At 38.0% G+C, this 24,664-nt stretch overlaps 10 protein-coding genes and 1 pseudogene across 11 annotated transcripts; 5 read left to right on the top strand and 6 right to left on the bottom strand.

Moving 5' to 3' along the window:
- The first annotated feature begins 4,124 nt into the window (after positions 1-4,124).
- On the top strand, positions 4,125-4,668 carry LOC110181332 (histone H2B). Its single transcript, XM_020949050.2, has one exon. It carries the CDS (start codon positions 4,163-4,165, stop codon positions 4,532-4,534), a length of 372 nt encoding a protein of 123 aa, XP_020804709.1. The 5' UTR covers positions 4,125-4,162; the 3' UTR covers positions 4,535-4,668.
- Positions 4,669-4,971: 303 nt separating this feature from the next.
- Positions 4,972-5,817, bottom strand: LOC110181335 (histone H1 pseudogene; annotated as a pseudogene). Its single transcript, XR_015273502.1, has one exon. The product of XR_015273502.1 is annotated as a histone H1 pseudogene (transcript).
- Positions 5,818-6,872: 1,055 nt separating this feature from the next.
- Positions 6,873-7,525, bottom strand: LOC147644761 (histone H3). The gene has a single exon (XM_086841115.1). It carries the CDS (start codon positions 7,467-7,469, stop codon positions 7,059-7,061), a length of 411 nt encoding a protein of 136 aa, XP_086697241.1. The 5' UTR covers positions 7,470-7,525; the 3' UTR covers positions 6,873-7,058.
- Positions 7,498-8,092, top strand: LOC110181329 (histone H4). The gene has a single exon (XM_020949048.2). It carries the CDS (start codon positions 7,740-7,742, stop codon positions 8,049-8,051), a length of 312 nt encoding a protein of 103 aa, XP_020804707.1. The 5' UTR covers positions 7,498-7,739; the 3' UTR covers positions 8,052-8,092.
- A 417-nt stretch (positions 8,093-8,509) lies between these two features.
- Positions 8,510-8,991, bottom strand: LOC110183808 (histone H2A). Its single transcript, XM_020952160.2, has one exon. The coding sequence runs from the start codon at positions 8,952-8,954 to the stop codon at positions 8,580-8,582; it is 375 nt and encodes a 124-aa protein (XP_020807819.1). The 5' UTR covers positions 8,955-8,991; the 3' UTR covers positions 8,510-8,579.
- Positions 8,992-9,132: 141 nt separating this feature from the next.
- On the top strand, positions 9,133-9,586 carry LOC110180682 (histone H2B). The gene has a single exon (XM_020948366.2). It carries the CDS (start codon positions 9,172-9,174, stop codon positions 9,541-9,543), a length of 372 nt encoding a protein of 123 aa, XP_020804025.1. The 5' UTR covers positions 9,133-9,171; the 3' UTR covers positions 9,544-9,586.
- Positions 9,587-9,933: 347 nt separating this feature from the next.
- LOC110182429 (histone H1-like) lies at positions 9,934-10,855 on the bottom strand. Its single transcript, XM_086841023.1, has one exon. The coding sequence runs from the start codon at positions 10,806-10,808 to the stop codon at positions 10,059-10,061; it is 750 nt and encodes a 249-aa protein (XP_086697149.1). The 5' UTR covers positions 10,809-10,855; the 3' UTR covers positions 9,934-10,058.
- Positions 10,856-12,304: 1,449 nt separating this feature from the next.
- LOC110180707 (histone H4) lies at positions 12,305-18,903 on the top strand. The gene has a single exon (XM_086841114.1). The coding sequence runs from the start codon at positions 18,502-18,504 to the stop codon at positions 18,811-18,813; it is 312 nt and encodes a 103-aa protein (XP_086697240.1). The 5' UTR covers positions 12,305-18,501; the 3' UTR covers positions 18,814-18,903.
- Positions 18,904-19,260: 357 nt separating this feature from the next.
- Positions 19,261-19,748, bottom strand: LOC110180700 (histone H2A). The gene has a single exon (XM_020948381.2). The coding sequence runs from the start codon at positions 19,703-19,705 to the stop codon at positions 19,331-19,333; it is 375 nt and encodes a 124-aa protein (XP_020804040.1). The 5' UTR covers positions 19,706-19,748; the 3' UTR covers positions 19,261-19,330.
- Positions 19,749-19,822: 74 nt separating this feature from the next.
- On the top strand, positions 19,823-20,428 carry LOC110182439 (histone H2B). Its single transcript, XM_020950475.2, has one exon. The coding sequence runs from the start codon at positions 19,923-19,925 to the stop codon at positions 20,292-20,294; it is 372 nt and encodes a 123-aa protein (XP_020806134.2). The 5' UTR covers positions 19,823-19,922; the 3' UTR covers positions 20,295-20,428.
- Positions 20,429-20,686: 258 nt separating this feature from the next.
- On the bottom strand, positions 20,687-21,608 carry LOC110182428 (histone H1-like). The gene has a single exon (XM_020950465.2). It carries the CDS (start codon positions 21,559-21,561, stop codon positions 20,812-20,814), a length of 750 nt encoding a protein of 249 aa, XP_020806124.2. The 5' UTR covers positions 21,562-21,608; the 3' UTR covers positions 20,687-20,811.
- Positions 21,609-24,664: the final 3,056 nt, after the last annotated feature.

Here is a 24,664-nt window from a genome sequence, read left to right as displayed (position 1 = left end):
TTAGTGTACTTACCTTGAACTTCTATGAGTAGGAATCCCTATAATATAAATCTATATATATAAAAATGCTCTGTTCGTGTCTACATCCTTCATAGACTCGAAAAGTTCTGAACCGTTTAAGCCCAAATTTTTACACAACATGCGTTGAGGTTCCAGCTCGGTTATTGACTACTTTTGATGTTGATAGCTTATCTGCGGTTGCGAATATATCTATTTTTTTAGCGTTTCCAAGTGCCCCTACTGCTGCGCCATCTACAGGCAGCCAGCTGAATCAAAGCATTTCCTGTCAAACATTCAAAACATATTGAAAGAAGAAACTTGAAAAGTTCTGAACCGTTTAAGCCCAAATTTTTAGAGAACATGCGTTGAGGTTCCAGCTCGGTTATTGACTACTTTTGATGTTGATAGCTTATCTGCGGTTGAGAATATATATATTTTTTTAGCGTTTCCCCGTGCCCCTACTACTGCGCCCTCTACAGGCAAGTCAAAGCATTTCCTGTCAAACATTAAAAACATATTGAAAGAAGAAATTGGAGATACAAATTTTATTTTTTGTTCAGGTTCAGTAAGAAACGAAGTCATGCCACCAAAAAAGTCGAGATTGGGTCGTTGTATTCGCAATACAGAAGCAAAAAGACGTAAGATTACGAATATGACTGACGAAGAACGGGCCTCCTTCCGAGAGACTGAGCGGCTGAGAGCAATGCATGGGAACGCGTTAATATTGCTCGCAGGGGTTTTTAGACAAACGTTGCCTGTGATTTCCCGATCGACACCAGCTGACGAGATAAATGCTTGCCTGAAATATTCTATATTGTGGAAACATGTACGTACATTACAGTTGAAGACGAATATTCGTGTCCAGTTACAGAACAATGACTCAGCCGACGTATTCTCACGACAGCTACTGGACATTGGGAACGGAAAGCTGCCAGACAATGAGACGTCGAGAAAAATAGTATTGCCCGGGAATTTCTGTAATTTAGTTACATCGAAGGAAGAACTTATCCAAAAAGTGTTCCCCAATATCCGAATAAATTATAGGAATCACGATTGGCTCAGTGGACGAGATATTCTCGCTGCCAAGAACAAACCAGCTCAATCATGTAATCCAAAAAAGCATAGAAACTGACGAAATTACATATAAGTCGATAGATACCGTTGTGGAGGCAGATGAAGCAGTTAATTACCCTACCGAATTTCTAAACTCACTTGATCTGCCTGGAATGCCACCACACATATTGAAATTTAAAAATAGGTGTGCCGATTATCATGCTCCGGAATATAAAACAGCCGAAACTCTGCAACGGTACGCGACTCGCAGTCAAGAAATTGATGAACAACATAGCAAGGATCATAACTGGTCCTTTCAAAGGTGAAGATGTCCTCATTCCTAGGATTCCTATGATCCCGACAGATACACCGTTCCAGTTCAAGAGATTGCAGTTTCCCATTCGTTTGGCGTTTGCAATGACCATAAATAAAGCTCAAGGTCAATCTCTGGAGTTGTGTGGTCTGGATTTGGATGAAGATTGTTTTTCTCACGGACAATTATATGTTGCGTGTTCACGAGTCGGAAAACCAAAAAGTCTTTATATTTACGCGGAGAATGGAGAAACAAAGAATATTGTATACCAACAAGTATTACAGAATTAAATTAATTTGAAAATGATTATTTTTTGTTTGACTTATTTCTTATGCGTTCAACCACAATATGCCACAGAGAAACGTGGCAGTCCATTTGGAGAATGGTCAACGTGTCTATTTCACAGAAAAAAATGTGCAAGAAAGAGTCCTGAATCGGCCAGCGACAACTCTGACTGCCTTCTTCACCTTATGCCAGGAAGATGATTTTGCCAGAACCTTGATGTATTCAGAAGTGCCCTCTTAACCATAATATGCCACAGAGAAACGTGGCAGGGTACAGCTAGTTATATATATATATTTATGATTACAATGAAGTAACACCTGTTTTCATTTCATTCACCCTGTTTTCATTTGCAGTTCACAGATTTGCATTTTTCCTCTACACCAAACGATCGTTTGTTTGGCACCTATATGATACTGTCGTCCGATTTTCATGAAATTTTACACAAAATTTAAGATTAATATAAAATGGCTACACCTCAAACTTGATGATGATCTGTTTAAAACTGAAATAGTTGTAATTTTTAATTGTATTAATTTCTCGATCGTTCCTATGGGAGCTATATGATATAGTAGTTCGATTTTCATAAAATTTTAGACAGAATTGTAGAGTATAATAAAATGGCTATATCTCAAATTTGATAAAAATCTGTTGTAAACTGAAAATGTTATAATTTTTTTTGTAAAAATTTTCTGCTCATTCCTATGACAGCTATATGATATAGTCGTCCGATCTGGCCCGTTCCGACATATATATGAGTGAGAGTATATAAAAGGCTAACTACAAAGTTTCATTAAGATAGTTTTAAAACTGAGAGACTAGTTTGCGTAGAAACGGACAGACGGACAGAAGGACAGACGGACAGACGGACAGACGGACAGACGGACATGGCTAGATCGACTCGTCTGTTGATCCTGATCAAGAATATATATACTTTATATGGTCGGAGGTGCCTCCTTCATTGCGTTGCAAACTTCTGACTGAAATTATAATACCCTGCAAGGGTATAAAAACATATACAAGAAAATAATGTCCTAAATGAAGGCCAATTTGGCTTCAGGGAAGGCATATCAGTTAGCAATGCCTTCCATAGAGCTAACACCTTCATTTTCAAAAACATCCATAAAAAAAGAGGCACAGTAGCCTGTGCCCTTGATTTCGAAAAAGCATTCGACACAGTTTGGACTAATGCACTGATATACAAAATGAAATTATTAAACTTCAATCATAACATACTCAAAATCATCCATAGTTACCTAACTAATAGGACCTTTCATGTCACAAGCCAAAATCAAGAAAATTCCATAATAAGAAATATTACAGCAGGAGTACCACAAGGATCACTCCTAGGACCAATATTATACAATATTTATCTTCATGACTTGCCCAATTATATACAAAACCCCCAAACCACAGTTGATATAATCCAATTAACATATGCAGATGACATTCTAATTCTCGGCTCTGGGGGCTCCACCGCAAGCCTAGAAGTAGAGTTCAACCTATATTTAGACAAGCTTTCAAAATATTTCACAAAATGGCAATTAAAGCTAAATTGTGATAAATGCACTAGCTGCTTCTTCAAAGGACCTAAAATCCAAAAACTATATAAAAATTCAAAATACTATAAACCCAAACTATTCATATATAATAACATTCCAATTAAATTCAATAAAGAACTAAAATATCTAGGGGTCACGTATGACGAAAAACTAAACTTTAAAACACATATAGACAATACCTTAATCAGAGCAAAAATAAAAACAAAAAGCCTTCTTCACATATTCATACCTAACAATAACAGAAATAACAAATTAGAACAGATTAAAATACTAACCTACCGCAAATTAATTCAACCAATCCTACTGTATGGGCATGCAGCATGGATGAGCATTAAATCAAATTTAATGCAAAAACTAAGAATTTTTGAAAGACAAATACTCAGAAAAGCCATCGATAATAACTATAAAAAAAACATATCAAATAAATTAAAACAAACAAAAATTTAATATCATATCATATCAAATAAATTAAAACAAACAAAAATTTAATATTTTACCATAGAAAAAACAATTCAGAAAATCCAAGAGACGGTTTAATATACCAGTAATGTAAACTCCCCCTGTAAATATTCCACTCCCCTTGTAAATATAACCCACCCCTCCCCCCCCCCAAACATGCTGTCTATAAGACATAAATTAAGCTGGGTTTTTACTTGAAAACTTTTCCCAAAATTATAAAAAATTATAAATCTAATTAAAAAACAAAAATCAATATTAAGCAACAAATAGCAAATAAGCCAATGTAAAATCTAGCGTCATGAAAAGCAATAAGCGTATGACAAAAGCTGCAAATCATGAAAAACTGTAATATTAGAAATAGTTCCACTAATTATTACACATTAGGCTAAGAAGTACAAAATGTATACTTTAAATCAACTGACAAATAAATGGATTTTTGAAAACTGAACTGCTGCTATGATCAGTGAATCGTGCAGTGAAGTGAAGTGAAATAATGCCGCCGAAAACTAGTGGAAAGGCAGCCAAGAAGGCTGGCAAGGCCCAGAAGAACATCACCAAGAACGACAAGAAGAAGAAGCGGAAGAGGAAGGAGAGCTATGCTATCTACATTTACAAGGTCCTGAAGCAGGTCCATCCCGACACTGGCATTTCCTCGAAAGCGATGAGCATCATGAACAGCTTTGTGAATGACATCTTCGAGCGTATTGCTGCCGAGGCTTCTCGTCTGGCGCACTACAACAAGCGCTCTACCATCACCAGTCGGGAAATCCAAACTGCTGTTCGCCTGCTCCTGCCCGGAGAGTTGGCTAAGCACGCCGTCAGTGAGGGAACCAAGGCTGTCACCAAGTACACCAGCTCCAAGTAAATTTTCTCGCAGATGCGGAGGAACATTAAAAAGGCCCTTTTCAGGGCCACAACAAGTTTTACCAAAGAAACGAAATTTTCAAGAGCCCTATTCTTATTTAATATATAAATAAAAGTAAAATTTTTAAAACAAAATGCTGTTCTGCGGTTTTATAGGGTTAATAAATGTGCAATTTCAATAATATAACCCCTTAAAAAATGTTCCAAAAATGTAGTAATATTTTTTTTTCCTCACGACCAACGCTATATCGATTCAGTTGTTGATGCTGATCAAGAATATATATAATTTATAGGGTCGGAAATGACTACTTCACTGAGATATGCTATTACCAAATCCTAAAAAAGGATTTAATTGGTATAGGCGGATCTACTCTACAGTTAAACACTCCATATTTAAAACATTGATAATTTTTGGTCTCTTTAAGAAGATTTTGTAGCCCTGAAAAGGGCTTGTTTAAATTAATTTCAAATTTCAGAATTCGAAATCTAAAATTGCGATAATAGAGATTATCTTAATTTACTTCTTGGACGCCGTAGTCTTGGCCTTCGGCTTCTTAGCGGTAGCTGGAGCAGTTGCTTTCTTTACTGCCTTCTTGGGCTTAGCGGACGCTGCTGCCTTGGCTGCCTTTGGCTTTGCGGCGGCCGGCTTAGCTTTCGCTGCTGCTGGCTTTGCCTTTACAACTCCAGTTTTCTTAGCATCCTTGGCCTTTGCCTTCTCAGTTTTCTTCTTCTCGGCAGTCTTCTTGGTGGCAACGGCCTTCTTAGCCTTGGGTTTCTTGTCAGCAGCACCGGCAGCTTTCTTTACGGTGGCCCCGGCTTTCTTGGTGACTACCTTCTTGGTTTTGACCTTCTTCTCAGCAGCCGCAACCTTTGGCTTGGGCTCCTTTTTGGCAGAGGCTGACAGTTTGAAGGAACCAGAAGCACCCTTTCCCTTTGTTTGGATCAGCTTTCCATTGGCCACTGCAGACTTCAAGTACTTCTTGATGAATGGAGCCAGTTTTTGGGCGTCGCATTTGTAGGTGGCAGTGATATATTTCTTGATTGCCAGAAGCGATGAGCCCCCACGTTCCTTTAAGTTCTTGATGGAAGCGTCCACCATTTGCTGAGTTGGCGGATGTGATGGCGGGACTGCAGCCTTCTTTGCCTTTGTAGCTCCTGATCCAGATGCCTTTTTGGCGGCCACCTTCTTCTCAACTGGCGCTGGTGGGGCAGCCACTGGGGACGCGGATGTTGCCACTGCAGAGTCCGACATTTTGCTTCACTATTTCTTTTCGAAAACTAACGAAAAACACTTTTGTTTGTATAGAAATTGCAGCATACTGAAGTGCTTAAGAAAGTTTTTTGAGAATCGAGGAGGAGAGCACTTTAACTATGTGTTTGGCAGCGCTCGTTTACGCTGCCAATGTTTGCTCGATGTGCAATTTCATTTTCTCCTTTTACCTGTGTTGTGTAATTAAATGATACAAGGTTTTAAATATTTTTAGTTCTTAAATGTTTCATAAAACAGTTACATTTATTAAAAGGTGAAATAAGTCTTTGGGTCATTTTGTATGGCTGTCTGAAGTTCAAGATTTAAATTTGTAGGCATAGCATTTCGTTAAAAATCATGTGTAAAAATATTAAATATTTTAAAGATACTAAACATTTTTAAGAAAAAGTAAAATTTGAATCTTTTACTTGAAGAAACAATAAAAATAGTTGCAATTTTTACAACAAAAAGTATTTTACGACCACTTTTAAACTGGTCCTCTCATTAAAAAATGGTCGACTTTCTTGGTACTATCGGATATGGTTTTAACTACCTAAAAAATATAAATACATTAAAATATATTAATTTTTGTTGATTTTATTAAAAAAATAAGTAAGTTCTTTTAGTCAATAAAGTTTTGAAGGGAATTTATGGATTCGTTTCTTAGTAATGCCCTATTACGTCCCCCATACAACATTCATATTAGAGTTTACCCGAGTCTATTACCCAAGGAGAGACGAAATTAAATACATTTAAGAATGAAATTTTTAGATTTTTAATTAATAGCGTAATTTTAATATCGTAAATGTATCTGGTGTATCAAAAAAGTTTTTTATCTTTTATATATACATATATTTTTGTTAATAGAATATTTGCCTTATTGCTTGTATTAGCATTTTTATTCCCATTTCATTACGATCTCAAAAACTATGCATTAAAAAATATACTGGATTATGTTTGAATAAACCTTTCCATACAAATGGTTCATAAATAAGTCTTTAACATAACTTTTAAAAATATCTGCTTTGTATTTCGAATTTTGTACCGATACCTACTAAAAGTATCTCACTACACACATTTAAAGAACGTATTTATTTTCCATGTATACATTCTGACAAATTTAACCAGAAAAACGCAAGGAGAATGTTTTATTTAAAAAATGTAAATAATTATAGATATGAAAATTTATAGTCTCAGTTTTAAAGATATTTGTGGTCCTGAAAAGGACCGATTTGTACAAAATGTATTGCCGCTTTGGCTGCTAGTCAAAAGCAACTTAAGCACGCTCGCCACGGATGCGACGGGCCAGCTGGATGTCCTTGGGCATGATTGTGACTCGCTTGGCGTGGATGGCACACAAGTTGGTGTCTTCAAAGAGACCAACCAGATAGGCTTCGCTAGCTTCCTGCAGAGCCATTACGGCAGAGCTCTGGAATCGCAGGTCAGTCTTGAAGTCCTGAGCGATTTCACGCACCAGACGCTGGAAAGGCAGCTTGCGGATCAGCAGCTCGGTACTCTTCTGGTACCGACGGATCTCACGCAGAGCCACAGTTCCTGGGCGATAGCGATGGGGCTTCTTCACGCCACCGGTGGCTGGAGCACTCTTGCGAGCGGCCTTGGTTGCCAGTTGTTTGCGTGGTGCCTTGCCACCAGTAGATTTGCGAGCGGTCTGCTTGGTACGAGCCATTTTAGATATTACTTCTTGTCACTGTTCACTTCACGAGTCTGAAAACACAATAAACGAGCAACCCGTTGCTACCTACTTATATAGCAAAACGTGGAGGGTTGAAAAGAGAGCCGCAGCAGATGCCATCTCATTTTTCGAGCACAGAGCGAGATGGCCAATCGTTCGGGCTCACTCGTGCAATGCTGAGTTTTGGTATAAATAGAAGCGGCGACGGCGTTTCTACATTAGTTCAGTGGTGACTTTCGAAGTGTTAAAATAAAAGAGTGAAAAATGACTGGTCGCGGTAAAGGAGGCAAAGGCTTGGGAAAAGGTGGCGCCAAGCGTCATCGCAAAGTGCTGCGTGATAACATCCAGGGTATCACAAAGCCAGCTATCCGACGTCTGGCTCGGCGTGGCGGCGTGAAGCGTATCTCTGGACTCATTTACGAGGAAACCCGTGGTGTTCTGAAGGTGTTTCTGGAGAACGTGATCCGTGATGCCGTCACCTACACTGAACACGCCAAGAGGAAGACAGTCACAGCCATGGACGTCGTGTACGCCCTGAAGAGGCAAGGCCGCACCCTGTACGGTTTCGGCGGTTAAAAAATCAGTACAGTCTGTACTCAACAATCGGTCCTTTTCAGGACCACCATTTAATTTCATAAAAGAGAAAAATCAAATCAAATTTCATTGCTATTATATATATATATATTTATTCCAGACGAATAATAACGCCTAATACATTTTAATTGGTCGGGGTTTTCGTAGGTAGGCAATCGTGCCGTAGGTAGCTCAAACAGTCCCGATGGGAATGAATTCCCGGTTTTTTTAAGATGCAAACTGTACCCAACATTTTCAAGAAAATTAATGCTAATGTTTGTCACCGGAATTGTCCCCTGACGACTGTACTTTCTGCATTTTTGTTCCATTTTCGTTTTACACTTTATACCGAACACCTTACTTTAACTATAAAAAAAATGTATTTAATAGTTTATGAATTAATTATTTTAAACTTAAGCATATTTGAAAATTGTAGTTTCTTTTGAAATGGTTTGGTCGTCCTGAAAAGGACGTTTGGGTTTGAGTTTGTGTTTCTATGTACAAGTTTGACTTGGCACGCTGTTAAAACGCTTAAGCCTTCTTCTCGGTCTTCTTGGGCAACAGGACAGCCTGGATGTTGGGCAAGACACCTCCCTGGGCAATGGTGACGCCAGAGAGCAGCTTGTTCAACTCTTCGTCGTTGCGGATGGCCAGCTGCAGATGACGCGGGATGATCCTAGTCTTCTTGTTGTCACGAGCAGCATTGCCAGCCAACTCGAGAACCTCAGCGGCCAGATATTCCATCACGGCAGCCAGGTAAACTGGAGCGCCGGCACCAACGCGCTCGGCGTAGTTGCCCTTGCGGAGCAGACGATGAATGCGGCCGACAGGGAACTGAAGTCCGGCACGGTTGGAGCGGGACTTTGCCTTTCCCTTCACTTTGCCACCTTTTCCACGACCAGACATTTTCTCTTATTTCACTTTATTCACTTCACACACACGAAGAACGAATGTTGCTCGAACTCTCGATGTCCACGAATTTATACTTTTGACTCTGCCTGTGCGTTCAGTAAGGGGTGGGTCGCCACAGACCTGAAAACATTGCTTGATAAAAAGTATAAGAGCGAACACCAAAACTTTGCTGCTATGATCAGTGAATCGTGCAGTGAAGTGAAGTGAAATAATGCCGCCGAAAACTAGTGGAAAGGCAGCCAAGAAGGCTGGCAAGGCCCAGAAGAACATCACCAAGAACGACAAGAAGAAGAAGAGGAAGAGGAAGGAGAGCTATGCTATCTACATTTACAAGGTCCTGAAGCAGGTCCATCCCGACACTGGCATTTCCTCGAAAGCGATGAGCATCATGAACAGCTTTGTGAATGACATCTTCGAGCGTATTGCTGCCGAGGCTTCTCGTCTGGCGCACTACAACAAGCGCTCTACCATCACCAGTCGGGAAATCCAAACTGCTGTTCGCCTGCTCCTGCCCGGAGAGTTGGCTAAGCACGCCGTCAGTGAGGGAACCAAGGCTGTCACCAAGTACACCAGCTCCAAGTAAATTTTCTCGCAGATGCGGAGGAACATTAAAAAGGCCCTTTTCAGGGCCACAACAAGTTTTACCAAAGAAACGAAATTTTCAAGAGCCCTATTCTTATTTAATATATAAATAAAAGTAAAATTTTTAAAACAAAATGCTGTTCTGCGGTTTTATAGGGTTAATAAATGTGCAATTTCAATAATATAACCCCTTAAAAAATGTTCCAAAAATGTAGTAATATTTTTTTTCCTCACGACCAACGCTATATCGATTCAGTTGTTGATGCTGATCAAGAATATATATGATTTATAGGGTCGGAAATGACTACTTCACTGAGATATGCTATTACCAAATCCTAAAAAAGGATTTAATTGGTATAGGCGGATCTACTCTACAGTTAAACACTCCATATTTAAAACATTGATAATTTTTGGTCTCTTTAAGAAGATTTTGTAGCCCTGAAAAGGGCTTGTTTAAATTAATTTCAAATTTCAGAATTCGAAATCTAAAATTGCGATAATAGAGATTATCTTAATTTACTTCTTGGACGCCGTAGTCTTGGCCTTCGGCTTCTTAGCGGTAGCTGGAGCAGTTGCTTTCTTTACTGCCTTCTTGGGCTTGGCGGACGCTGCTGCCTTGGCCTTTGGTGCCTTGGCTGCCTTTGGCTTTGCGGCGGCCGGCTTAGCTTTCGCTGCTGCTGGCTTTGCCTTTACAACTCCAGTTTTCTTAGCATCCTTGGCCTTTGCCTTCTCAGTTTTCTTCTTCTCGGCAGTCTTCTTGGTGGCAACGGCCTTCTTAGCCTTGGGTTTCTTGTCAGCAGCACCGGCAGCTTTCTTTGCGGTGGCCCCGGCTTTCTTGGTGACTACCTTCTTGGTTTTGACCTTCTTCTCAGCAGCCGCAACCTTTGGCTTGGGCTCCTTTTTGGCAGAGGCTGACAGTTTGAAGGAACCAGAAGCACCCTTTCCCTTTGTTTGGATCAGCTTTCCATTGGCCACTGCAGACTTCAAGTACTTCTTGATGAATGGAGCCAGTTTTTGGGCGTCGCATTTGTAGGTGGCAGTGATATATTTCTTGATTGCCAGAAGCGATGAGCCCCCACGTTCCTTCAAGTTCTTGATGGAAGCGTCCACCATTTGCTGAGTTGGCGGATGTGATGGCGGGACTGCAGCCTTCTTTGCCTTTGTAGCTCCTGATCCAGATGCCTTTTTGGCGGCCACCTTCTTCTCAACTGGCGCTGGTGGGGCAGCCACTGGGGACGCGGATGTTGCCACTGCAGAGTCCGACATTTTGCTTCACTATTTCTTTTCGAAAACTAACGAAAAACACTTTTGTTTGTATAGAAATTGCAGCATACTGAAGTGCTTAAGAAAGTTTTTTGAGAATCGAGGAGGAGAGCACTTTAACTATGTGTTTGGCAGCGCTCGTTTACGCTGCCAATGTTTGCTCGATGTGCAATTTCATTTTCTCCTTTTACCTGTGTTGTGTAATTAAATGATACAAGGTTTTAAATATTTTTAGTTCTTAAATGTTTCATAAAACAGTTACATTTATTAAAAGGTGAAATAAGTCTTTGGGTCATTTTGTATGGCTGTCTGAAGTTCAAGATTTAAATTTGTAGGCATAGCATTTCGTTAAAAATCATGTGTAAAAATATTAAATATTTTAAAGATACAAAACATTTTTAAGAAAAAGTAAAATTTGAACCTTTTACTTGAAGAAACAATAAAAATAGTTGCAATTTTTACAACAAAAAGTATTTTACGACCACTTTTAAACTGGTCCTCTCATTAAAAAATGGTCGACTTTCTTGGTACTATCGGATATGGTTTTAACTACCTAAAAAATATAAATACATTAAAATATATTAATTTTTGTTGATTTTATTAAAAAAATAAGTAAGTTCTTTTAGTCAATAAAGTTTTGAAGGGAATTTATGGATTCGTTTCTTAGTAATGCCCTATTACGTCCCCCATACAACATTCATATTAGAGTTTACCCGAGTCTATTACCCAAGGAGAGACGAAATTAAATACATTTAAGAATGAAATTTTTAGATTTTTAATTAATAGCGTAATTTTAATATCGTAAATGTATCTGGTGTATCAAAAAAGTTTTTTATCTCTTATATATACATATATTTTTGTTAATAGAATATTTGCCTTATTGCTTGTATTAGCATTTTTATTCCCATTTCATTACGATCTCAAAAACTATGCATTAAAAAATATACTGGATTATGTTTGAATAAACCTTTCCATACAAATGGTTCATAAATAAGTCTTTAACATAACTTTTAAAAATATCTGCTTTGTATTTCGAATTTTGTACCGATACCTACTAAAAGTATCTCACTACACACATTTAAAGAACGTATTTATTTTCCATGTATACATTCTGACAAATTTAACCAGAAAAACGCAAGGAGAATGTTTTATTTAAAAAATGTAAATAATTATAGATATGAAAATTTATAGTCTCAGTTTTAAAGATATTTGTGGTCCTGAAAAGGACCGATTTGTACAAAATGTATTGCCGCTTTGGCTGCTAGTCAAAAGCAACTTAAGCACGCTCGCCACGGATGCGACGGGCCAGCTGGATGTCCTTGGGCATGATTGTGACTCGCTTGGCGTGGATGGCACACAAGTTGGTGTCTTCAAAGAGACCAACCAGATAGGCTTCGCTAGCTTCCTGCAGAGCCATTACGGCAGAGCTCTGGAATCGCAGGTCAGTCTTGAAGTCCTGAGCGATTTCACGCACCAGACGCTGGAAATTGAAATTGAAATTGATTTCTACATTAGTTCAGTGGTGACTTTCGAAGTGTTAAAATAAAAGAGTGAAAAATGACTGGTCGCGGTAAAGGAGGCAAAGTTAAAAGTAAAAAGTAAAAGCTTGGCAAAGTGCAAAGGTTTAGCAAAGTGAACCTGACAGAGACAGGAGTAAACATAAAGAAAAGTAGAGAAACAGTGAGCGAAACGGAGGAAGTGAAAAAGAAAGCCGCCGCAAGGCGTGTGGCTGCAAGCGCAGCGGCAGCGGCCAGAGCAAAAATAACAAGTGAAACGAAAATCAAACACAATGATAAGCTAGAAGTAGCTAGTGAAGAAGCAGAAGAAGCTAAAACAACAGTGAATAATCCGCAAGTGAAAAATAATGACGAACGGCAACCAATGGCCAATAAGCAATTACCAACCACATCTAAAAGAATAACTGACGAAGCGCTAAATGCTAAAGAAGAACAACAACGACAACAATGGCAAGAAATTAATAATAAAAAAGCAATAATAACCACAACTGTGCAAATAGTAAATCAGCAACAAAAAATACAAAGTGCTCAAGCAATAGCAATACTAAAAGTAGAGAACATACGTTTAAAACAACTACAACAACTACAACAACAAAAGCAGCTACAACAGCTAAAATCGCAGCAAAAACAACTACAACTACAACAGCAGTCACAAAAACCACAGCAACAACAGCCACAACAACAGCAGCCACAACAACAACAGCCGCAGCAACAGCAGCCACAACAACAGCAGCCACAACAACAACAGCCGCAGCAACAGCAGCCAAAACAACAGCAGCCACAACAACAACAGCCGCAGCAACAGCAGCCACAACAACAACAACCACAACAACAGCAGTCACAACAGCAGCAGCCACATCAACAGAAACCACAACAACAACTACAACAGCAGCCACAGCAACAACAACTAAATCAGCAGAAACAACAATATCAGCAACAACAACAACAACAGCAGATGCAGCGACAGCTGCAGCAACAGCAACAACAACAGCATCAGCAACAACAACTACAACAACAACAACAACAAAACAAAGAGAAAACAACGGCAGAAACACAACAACAAAAACCTTTAGCAATAGTTCAATTAAATGAAACAAAACAAATAATCAGGAAGCGTCGAAACGAAATAGTCAATATGGAATCAAGTGCAAAAAAGCGATCTCAAGTGCCTGAAAATGAGCCAACTAACTGTGATCAAATTCATGAAATGGAAGTTGATAATCAAAACAACAAACGCCGATATGAAATATCATCAGAAGAAAACAGTGAAGACGATTATGACCCCAACAGCAGTGATGAAGAACAAGATGAAGAAGGAATCAAAGAGCAACTAAAAGCTTTGATGGTGGAGTTTCATAAAATAAAAACAATTAATGAAGAATACCAAAAAGAAATAATAACTCTAAAAAAACAAATCCTAAGCAACAATAATACTGATAAAAAGGGCAACAACAACAAAAGCGACAATATTAACAACAAAAATAACAACAGCAATAACAACAAAAACAACGATAAAAACATCAACAAAACAAACTACTACCTGCCATTAGCGGAACACGACAATTGCGAATTTCCAGCTCTAAAACCAGTGGGCCCACAACCTGGAATAACAGCAAGCACCAGCAAACAAACAAAGATGACAACAAAGCCAGCAGCGCCGAAGACAACAGCAACAGCAGCCGAACCAGAAGAAACCTTAAATAACTTACCGGTAATAGTATTATACAATGTTAATATTCGTAAAATAAGAAATTTATTACCTTTTAAGTATACTGTTAACATAGTAAATAAGAACATAATTAATATTAAGGTCTTTACAATTGACAATTTAAGTCAGGCGAAAACTATATTAACTAAAGAAAATTGCATATTTTTCACATACACCCCAAAACAACTAAAGCCGCACAATATAATAATTAAAAAAATCCCTCCTGAAATTTTTGACAAAGCTGAAATCAAGGCAGCTATCAATGAAGCTATACCAGAATTAGAAATAATATCAATAAACATATATAAGGAAAAATACTGGCAGGTGACAATCAAAAAATCCCCAATAATTAAAAATATCTTTAAAATAAAATATCTATTAAATTGTAAAGTAACCATAGAAGGCTATAAGCCACACCCAAACCACATTAAACAATGCAAAAGATGTCAAAGATTTTCACATGTAGCCAGTAATTGCAATATGCCCTACAGGTGCATTAAATGCCTTAAACCTCACGGCCCAGGAAACTGTGATCTAAAAAAGCCTGATAGTAATACTGAAACACAAACTATAAAGCCTCAGTGTGTAAACTGTAAGGGGGAACACACTGCGAATGCTAAAATATGTCCTATTAGAATAAGTCTAGTTAAAAAAATTGCACAAAAGAGAGTTCAAAACGAAATAAAAACAAATCAGCAAATTACAAAAAATTCACAATTCAATAGAGTAGTCCCGAACAAAAGCTTCTCTTCCCTTTTTCAAAATACCGAACGGAACATGACAAACCCACAAAACAAACAACTCGACAGTTCACCTCAAATTACAATAGACACAATAAACAATGACACTATTAAGACCTACGGGAAAGATCTAGTTACGTGCATAAAAATTATGCAAAAAACTTTAACTAACTATCCAAATGCAAACGACGAAGATGATAAAAATCGAATAATACTTGACTTTATTTTCAATATGGCGCAAAATAAGTAATGAAATTAAAATGCATTTTCCTCAATGTAAATAGTATGAGACAGCTCAGAAAAAGAGCTGAACTCAACCAATTTCTAGCCAAACACAAACCCGATGTAATGCACCTAGCAGAACATCATCTCAGCGAAAATAACCCACCCATGCTAACAAACTACAGACTAATAAGACAAAACACAACAACAGAAATAAACACAAAACTTAACCAAGTGGCCATCTGCCTAAAAAACAACATAAAATACAACAGAATAAACTTAACACAAACTAAATCAGTTGAAGCCATAGCCATACAATTAACCCAAAAAACCCAAAACAACATAGAGAATATCATTGTAGCAACACTTTACAACAGACCACAGGACAAACTACAAACTGAAGACTTAGAAAAAATATACAATACACTAAAACAAGTACCTCAAGTAAATAAAATAATCATAGGCTGTGATCTAAATGCAAAACATCCGACATGGCACAAACCAAGTTTTTCCAATCAACACTTCAATACTGCAGGGAAAGTTTTATTTGACTGGATAACAAATATTCCAGAACTTACAATTTGTCCGCCAATCGAACCAACACGTCCGAATAAAAAAATAGACTCGTCCATAGATCTCTTTATAACCTCTACAATGGCAGCCTTAAGTAGCAACCTACAAAAAGGCTGTACAGTGTTAAAAGACTATCCATCTGACCATCATGCAATAGAAATCGCATTAAAAATAGGTAAAACTCGTTTATTAAATAACGACCCAAAAATAGTTCATAAATTTAATCGAATAGACTCAGTAGCTTGGAACAGAACGATCCTACAAAACATAAACCCAACACCAAACCACACGAACCTAAATAAAAATGATATTGACCAGCACATAACAAACTTAACAATAGCAATAGACAGAGCATTAAATAATCCACAAGCTATACCAAAACTAAAGATAAAACCAAACGCTACAAACCAATCAATTCAACTAGGACCAAAGTGCATTAAACTTATAGCACAAAAACGCAAACTCAGACGAATACTTCACAACAAAACCATGACAATGACTGAAAATCAAAAATCTTCCATTAAACAAGCAATCCAAGAAATAGACTACCAAATAAACATAATGATAGAAGAGACGGAACTTAGGATTATAAGAACAAGGCTAGAAAAAATCAATGTATGCAGACTAAGCCATAGAACACTTCACAACATAAACCCAGGCATAACCGCAAAAGAACAGTTACAGTCAAACATAATTTTAAACAACACTGAAAAAACACAAATAGACTTTGAAACCAACTCGAACATTCTCACCTCTGACTTTGAAAAAATAAATGCCCTAGCATGGTCCTTTGAGCAAATTCACAAACAAAACGACAACATGACTTTAGCAAACACAGAACTAAGAACGCACAGAACAACAGTACAAACAGAAGTAGAACAATTAAACACAAATGAAACTAAAATAACAACATTTAATGACATACAAACAGCAGAAGGGAAATGGCAAGCAGCAGAAGAACTAGGTTTCACAAACCCAGAAGAAGTACTCGAAATGATAAAAAATAAAAATAACAAGAAGACGATGGGACCAGACGGAACTAGTAATTTCTTGCTAAAATATTTAAACATGCCAGTAATTGTAGAATTATGCAAAATTTTCAACCATTGCATAAACTGCTCGTACTTTCCCAAACAATGGAAGCACGGGAAAATAATCCCAATACAAAAACCAAAGACAAACCCACATTACCTTAAAAGCTATAGACCTATCACTATACTCTCTGCCATAGGAATGCTATTTGAAAAGGTGCTAATAAAACACATTAAAAAACATCTTCGAGAATATAATGTTCTAAATGAAGGCCAATTTGGCTTCAGAGAGAACATCTCAGTAAATAATGCCTTTCATAAAGCTAACAGTTTCATCTATCAAAACATCCATAAGAAAAGAGGCACAGCAGCGTGTGCCCTTGACTTTGAAAAAGCATTTGATACAGTCTGGACAAATGCACTAATATATAAAATGAAACTGTTAAATTTTAACCAAAACTTACTAAAAATTACTCATAGTTACCTTACAAATAGAACATTCCATGTCTCAAGCCCAACTCAAGAAAATTCCATTGTAAGGAATATAACAGCAGGAGTACCACAAGGATCACTCCTAGGACCAATTTTATATAACATTTATCTTCATGATCTACCCAAGTATACACAAAATCCACAAACAACAGTCGACATAATTCAGCTAACATACGCAGACGACATACTACTTCTCGGCTCTGGTGGCCACACCGCGAGTCTAGAAGTAGAACTTAATCAATACTTAGACAAGCTATCAAATTATTTTACAAGATGGCAATTAAAGTTAAATAGTGAAAAATGCACCAGCTGCTTTTTCAGAGGGCCAAAAATTAGTAATTTATACAAAAATTCAAGACACTACCAACCCAAACTTTACATATACAATAATATTCCAATCAAATTCAACAGAGAATTAAAATATTTAGGAGTCACATATGACGAAAAATTAAATTTTAAATCACATATAGACAACACATTAAACAAAGCAAAAATAAGAGCAAAAAACATTCAACACATATTCTTACCGAACAATAACAAAAACAAAAAACTAGAGCAAATTAAAATACTAACATACCGAAAACTAATACAACCAATCTTACTGTACGGACACACAGCATGGATGAGTATTAAATCCCACCAGATGGAAAAACTAAGACGATACGAAAGATTCTTACTCAGAAAAGCTATTGACAACAACTACAGAAACACTGTACCAAACAAACAAATATATAAACGAACAAAAACAACAAAAATTGACGAACAAGCCTTCAAAATTTTAGAACACTTTATAACAAACAATAACATTGAACAAACGGAAATACTATATGACTACCCTATTGAATTGTTAACATTAAATCACTTAGAAGATTTAAAAACAAAAAATATTATCTATGACGAAAATAAAAATTTAATTTTTTACTATAGGAAATTTAGATCACTAAATCCAAGAGATGGCCTAATGTACCAATAATATAAGCCCCCCCCCCCATGTACATATGTAAATACTCCACACACTTTGTAAATAAACCCCCCCCCCCGCCCCACCCTCCGCCACAAAACATACTATCTATAAGATATAAATTAAGCTGGGTTTTTACTTGAAAACTTTTCCCAGAATTATAAAACTAATTAAGAAACAAAAATGCAATAAACCCAATATAAAGCTACAAATAGCAAATAAGCCAATGTAAAATCTAGCGTCATGAAAAGCAATAAGCGTATGACAAAAGCTTCAAATCATGAAAAACTGTAATATTAGAATTAGTTCCTTTCTATATGTTACATATAAGATCAGGAGTACAAAATGTATACTTAGAATTTGACTGACAAATAAACGGAAATTGAAAATTCTAAAATTTTCTACATTAGTTCAGTGGTGACTTTCGAAGTGTTAAAATAAAAGAGTGAAAAATGACTGGTCGCGGTAAAGGAGGCAAAGGCTTGGGAAAAGGTGGCGCCAAGCGTCATCGCAAAGTGCTGCGTGATAACATCCAGGGTATCACAAAGCCAGCTATCCGACGTCTGGCTCGGCGTGGCGGCGTGAAGCGTATCTCTGGACTCATTTACGAGGAAACCCGTGGTGTTCTGAAGGTGTTTCTGGAGAACGTGATCCGTGATGCCGTCACCTACACTGAACACGCCAAGAGGAAGACAGTCACAGCCATGGACGTCGTGTACGCCCTGAAGAGGCAAGGCCGCACCCTGTACGGTTTCGGCGGTTAAAAAATCAGTACAGTCTGTACTCAACAATCGGTCCTTTTCAGGACCACCATTTAATTTCATAAAAGAGAAAAATTATCAAATCAAATTTCATTGCTATATTTCATATTTATTCCAGACGAATAATAACGCCTAATACATTTTAATTGGTCGGGCTTTTCGTAGGTAGGCAATCATGCCGTAGGTAGCTCAAACAGTCCCGATGGGAATGAATTCCCGGTTTTTAAGATGCAAACTGTACCCAACATTTTCAAGAAAATTAATGTTTGTCACCGGAATTGTCCCCTGACGACTGTACTTTCTGCATTTTTCCTCCATTTTCGTTTTACACTTTATACCGACCACCTTACTTTAACTATAAAAAAAATGTATTTAATAGTTTATGAATTAATTATTTGAAACTTAAGCATATTTGAAAATTGTAGTTTCTTTTGAAATGGTTTGGTCGTCCTGAAAAGGACGTTTGGGTTTGAGTTTGTGTTTCTATGTACAAGTTTGACTTGGCACGCTGTTAAAACGCTTAAGCCTTCTTCTCGGTCTTCTTGGGCAACAGGACAGCCTGGATGTTGGGCAAGACACCTCCCTGGGCAATGGTGACGCCAGAGAGCAGCTTGTTCAACTCTTCGTCGTTGCGGATGGCCAGCTGCAGATGACGCGGGATGATCCTAGTCTTCTTGTTGTCACGAGCAGCATTGCCAGCCAACTCGAGAACCTCAGCGGCCAGATATTCCATAACGGCAGCCAGGTAAACTGGAGCGCCGGCACCAACGCGCTCGGCGTAGTTGCCCTTGCGGAGCAGACGATGAATGCGGCCGACAGGGAACTGAAGTCCGGCACGGTTGGAGCGGGACTTTGCCTTTCCCTTTACTTTGCCACCTTTTCCACGACCAGACATTTTCTCTTATTTCACTTTATTCACTTCACACACACGAAGAACGAATGTAGCTCGAAGGGTCGATGTTCACGAATTTATACTTTTGACTCTGCCTGTGCGTTCAGTAAGGGGTGGGTCGCCACAGACCTGAAAACATTGCTTGATAAAAAGTATAAGAGCGAACACCAAAACTGAACTGCCATGATCAGTGAATCGTGCAGTGAAGTGAAGTGAAATAATGCCGCCGAAAACTAGTGGAAAGGCAGCCAAGAAGGCTGGCAAGGCCCAGAAGAACATCACCAAGAACGACAAGAAGAAGAAGCGGAAGAGGAAGGAGAGCTATGCTATCTACATTTACAAGGTCCTGAAGCAGGTCCATCCCGACACTGGCATTTCCTCGAAAGCGATGAGCATCATGAACAGCTTTGTGAATGACATCTTCGAGCGTATTGCTGCCGAGGCTTCTCGTCTGGCGCACTACAACAAGCGCTCTACCATCACCAGTCGGGAAATCCAAACTGCTGTTCGCCTGCTCCTGCCCGGAGAGTTGGCTAAGCACGCCGTCAGTGAGGGAACCAAGGCTGTCACCAAGTACACCAGCTCCAAGTAAATTTTCTCGCAGATGCGGAGGAACATTAAAAAGGCCCTTTTCAGGGCCACAACAAGTTTTACCAAAGAAACGAAATTTTCAAGAGCCCTATTCTTATTTAATATATAAATAAAAGTAAAATTTTTAAAACAAAATGCTGTTCTGCGGTTTTATAGGGTTAATAAATGTGCAATTTCAATAATATAACCCCTTAAAAAATGTTCCAAAAATGTAGTAATATTTTTTTTTTCCTCACGACCAACGCTATATCGATTCAGTTGTTGATGCTGATCAAGAATATATATAATTTATAGGGTCGGAAATGACTACTTCACTGAGATATGCTATTACCAAATCCTAAAAAAGGATTTAATTGGTATAGGCGGATCTACTCTACAGTTAAACACTCCATATTTAAAACATTGATAATTTTTGGTCTCTTTAAGAAGATTTTGTAGCCCTGAAAAGGGCTTGTTTAAATTAATTTCAAATTTCAGAATTCGAAATCTAAAATTGCGATAATAGAGATTATCTTAATTTACTTCTTGGACGCCGTAGTCTTGGCCTTCGGCTTCTTAGCGGTAGCTGGAGCAGTTGCTTTCTTTACTGCCTTCTTGGGCTTGGCGGACGCTGCTGCCTTGGCCTTTGGTGCCTTGGCTGCCTTTGGCTTTGCGGCGGCCGGCTTAGCTTTCGCTGCTGCTGGCTTTGCCTTTACAACTCCAGTTTTCTTAGCATCCTTGGCCTTTGCCTTCTCAGTTTTCTTCTTCTCGGCAGTCTTCTTGGTGGCAACGGCCTTCTTAGCCTTGGGTTTCTTGTCAGCAGCACCGGCAGCTTTCTTTGCGGTGGCCCCGGCTTTCTTGGTGACTACCTTCTTGGTTTTGACCTTCTTCTCAGCAGCCGCAACCTTTGGCTTGGGCTCCTTTTTGGCAGAGGCTGACAGTTTGAAGGAACCAGAAGCACCCTTTCCCTTTGTTTGGATCAGCTTTCCATTGGCCACTGCAGACTTCAAGTACTTCTTGATGAATGGAGCCAGTTTTTGGGCGTCGCATTTGTAGGTGGCAGTGATATATTTCTTGATTGCCAGAAGCGATGAGCCCCCACGTTCCTTCAAGTTCTTGATGGAAGCGTCCACCATTTGCTGAGTTGGCGGATGTGATGGCGGGACTGCAGCCTTCTTTGCCTTTGTAGCTCCTGATCCAGATGCCTTTTTGGCGGCCACCTTCTTCTCAACTGGCGCTGGTGGGGCAGCCACTGGGGACGCGGATGTTGCCACTGCAGAGTCCGACATTTTGCTTCACTATTTCTTTTCGAAAACTAACGAAAAACACTTTTGTTTGTATAGAAATTGCAGCATACTGAAGTGCTTAAGAAAGTTTTTTGAGAATCGAGGAGGAGAGCACTTTAACTATGTGTTTGGCAGCGCTCGTTTACGCTCCCAATGTTTGCTCGATGTGCAATTTCATTTTCTCCTTTTACCTGTGTTGTGTAATTAAATGATACAAGGTTTTAAATATTTTTAGTTCTTAAATGTTTCATAAAACAGTTACATTTATTAAAAGGTGAAATAAGTCTTTGGGTCATTTTGTATGGCTGTCTGAAGTTCAAGATTTAAATTTGTAGGCATAGCATTTCGTTAAAAATCATGTGTAAAAATATTAAATATTTTAAAGATACTAAACATTTTTAAGAAAACGTAAAATTTGAACCTTTTACTTGAAGAAACAATAAAAATAGTTGCAATTTTTACAACAAAAAGTATTTTACGACCACTTTTAAACTGGTCCTCTCATTAAAAAATGGTCGACTTTCTTGGTACTATCGGATATGGTTTTAACTACCTAAAAAATATAAATACATTAAAATATATTAATTTTTGTTGATTTTATTAAAAAAATAAGTAAGTTCTTTTAGTCAATAAAGTTTTGAAGGGAATTTATGGATTCGTTTCTTAGTAATGCCCTATTACGTCCCCCATACAACATTCATATTAGAGTTTACCCGAGTCTATTACCCAAGGAGAGACGAAATTAAATACATTTAAGAATGAAATTTTTAGATTTTTAATTAATAGCGTAATTTTAATATCGTAAATGTATCTGGTGTATCAAAAAAGTTTTTTATCTCTTATATATACATATATTTTTGTTAATAGAATATTTGCCTTATTGCTTGTATTAGCATTTTTATTCCCATTTCATTACGATCTCAAAAACTATGCATTAAAAAATATACTGGATTATGTTTGAATAAACCTTTCCATACAAATGGTTCATAAATAAGTCTTTAACATAACTTTTAAAAATATCTGCTTTGTATTTCGAATTTTGTACCGATACCTACTAAAAGTATCTCACTACACACATTTAAAGAACGTATTTATTTTCCATGTATACATTCTGACAAATTTAACCAGAAAAACGCAAGGAGAATGTTTTATTTAAAAAATGTTAATAATTATAGATATGAAAATTTATAGTCTCAGTTTTAAAGATATTTGTGGTCCTGAAAAGGACCGATTTGTACAAAATGTATTGCCGCTTTGGCTGCTAGTCAAAAGCAACTTAAGCACGCTCGCCACGGATGCGACGGGCCAGCTGGATGTCCTTGGGCATGATTGTGACTCGCTTGGCGTGGATGGCACACAAGTTGGTGTCTTCAAAGAGACCAACCAGATAGGCTTCGCTAGCTTCCTGCAGAGCCATTACGGCAGAGCTCTGGAATCGCAGGTCAGTCTTGAAGTCCTGAGCGATTTCACGCACCAGACGCTGGAAATTGAAATTGAAATTGATTTCTACATTAGTTCAGTGGTGACTTTCGAAGTGTTAAAATAAAAGAGTGAAAAATGACTGGTCGCGGTAAAGGAGGCAAAGTTAAAAGTAAAAAGTAAAAGCTTGGCAAAGTGCAAAGGTTTAGCAAAGTGAACCTGACAGAGACAGGAGTAAACATAAAGAAAAGTAGAGAAACAGTGAGCGAAACGGAGGAAGTGAAAAAGAAAGCCGCCGCAAGGCGTGTGGCTGCAAGCGCAGCGGCAGCGGCCAGAGCAAAAATAACAAGTGAAACGAAAATCAAACACAATGATAAGCTAGAAGTAGCTAGTGAAGAAGCAGAAGAAGCTAAAACAACAGTGAATAACCCGCAAGTGAAAAATAATGACGAACGGCAACCAATGGCCAATAAGCAATTACCAACCACATCTAAAAGAATAACTGACGAAGCGCTAAATGCTAAAGAAGAACAACAACGACAACAATGGCAAGAAATTAATAATAAAAAAGCAATAATAACCACAACTGTGCAAATAGTAAATCAGCAACAAAAAATACAAAGTGCTCAAGCAATAGCAATACTAAAAGTAGAGAACATACGTTTAAAACAACTACAACAACTACAACAACAAAAGCAGCTACAACAGCTAAAATCGCAGCAAAAACAACTACAACTACAACAGCAGTCACAAAAACCACAGCAACAACAGCCACAACAACAGCAGCCACAACAACAACAGCCGCAGCAACAGCAGCCACAACAACAGCAGCCACAACAACAACAGCCGCAGCAACAGCAGCCAAAACAACAGCAGCCACAACAACAACAGCCGCAGCAACAGCAGCCACAACAACAACAACCACAACAACAGCAGTCACAACAGCAGCAGCCACATCAACAGAAACCACAACAACAACTACAACAGCAGCCACAGCAACAACAACTAAATCAGCAGAAACAACAATATCAGCAACAACAACAACAACAGCAGATGCAGCGACAGCTGCAGCAACAGCAACAACAACAGCATCAGCAACAACAACTACAACAACAACAACAACAAAACAAAGAGAAAACAACGGCAGAAACACAACAACAAAAACCTTTAGCAATAGTTCAATTAAATGAAACAAAACAAATAATCAGGAAGCGTCGAAACGAAATAGTCAATATGGAATCAAGTGCAAAAAAGCGATCTCAAGTGCCTGAAAATGAGCCAACTAACTGTGATCAAATTCATGAAATGGAAGTTGATAATCAAAACAACAAACGCCGATATGAAATATCATCAGAAGAAAACAGTGAAGACGATTATGACCCCAACAGCAGTGATGAAGAACAAGATGAAGAAGGAATCAAAGAGCAACTAAAAGCTTTGATGGTGGAGTTTCATAAAATAAAAACAATTAATGAAGAATACCAAAAAGAAATAATAACTCTAAAAAAACAAATCCTAAGCAACAATAATACTGATAAAAAGGGCAACAACAACAAAAGCGACAATATTAACAACAAAAATAACAACAGCAATAACAACAAAAACAACGATAAAAACATCAACAAAACAAACTACTACCTGCCATTAGCGGAACACGACAATTGCGAATTTCCAGCTCTAAAACCAG

The sequence above is a fragment of the Drosophila serrata genome, unplaced genomic scaffold (assembly GCF_035046125.1).
Source record: "Drosophila serrata isolate PLE 108 unplaced genomic scaffold, ASM3504612v1 contig_100, whole genome shotgun sequence".
NCBI classification, from domain to species: Eukaryota; Metazoa; Arthropoda; class Insecta; order Diptera; family Drosophilidae; genus Drosophila; species Drosophila serrata.
This window is presented reverse-complemented; position numbering and strand designations above follow the sequence as displayed.

Bases quoted from the DNA above. Each gene is read 5' to 3' on its own strand.
- LOC110181332 (XM_020949050.2), top strand. From the start codon at position 4,163: ATGCCGCCGAAAACTAGTGGAAAGGCAGCCAAGAAGGCTGGCAAGGCC.
- LOC147644761 (XM_086841115.1), bottom strand. From the start codon at position 7,469: ATGGCTCGTACCAAGCAGACCGCTCGCAAATCTACTGGTGGCAAGGCA.
- LOC110181329 (XM_020949048.2), top strand. From the start codon at position 7,740: ATGACTGGTCGCGGTAAAGGAGGCAAAGGCTTGGGAAAAGGTGGCGCC.
- LOC110183808 (XM_020952160.2), bottom strand. From the start codon at position 8,954: ATGTCTGGTCGTGGAAAAGGTGGCAAAGTGAAGGGAAAGGCAAAGTCC.
- LOC110180682 (XM_020948366.2), top strand. From the start codon at position 9,172: ATGCCGCCGAAAACTAGTGGAAAGGCAGCCAAGAAGGCTGGCAAGGCC.
- LOC110182429 (XM_086841023.1), bottom strand. From the start codon at position 10,808: ATGTCGGACTCTGCAGTGGCAACATCCGCGTCCCCAGTGGCTGCCCCA.
- LOC110180707 (XM_086841114.1), top strand. From the start codon at position 18,502: ATGACTGGTCGCGGTAAAGGAGGCAAAGGCTTGGGAAAAGGTGGCGCC.
- LOC110180700 (XM_020948381.2), bottom strand. From the start codon at position 19,705: ATGTCTGGTCGTGGAAAAGGTGGCAAAGTAAAGGGAAAGGCAAAGTCC.
- LOC110182439 (XM_020950475.2), top strand. From the start codon at position 19,923: ATGCCGCCGAAAACTAGTGGAAAGGCAGCCAAGAAGGCTGGCAAGGCC.
- LOC110182428 (XM_020950465.2), bottom strand. From the start codon at position 21,561: ATGTCGGACTCTGCAGTGGCAACATCCGCGTCCCCAGTGGCTGCCCCA.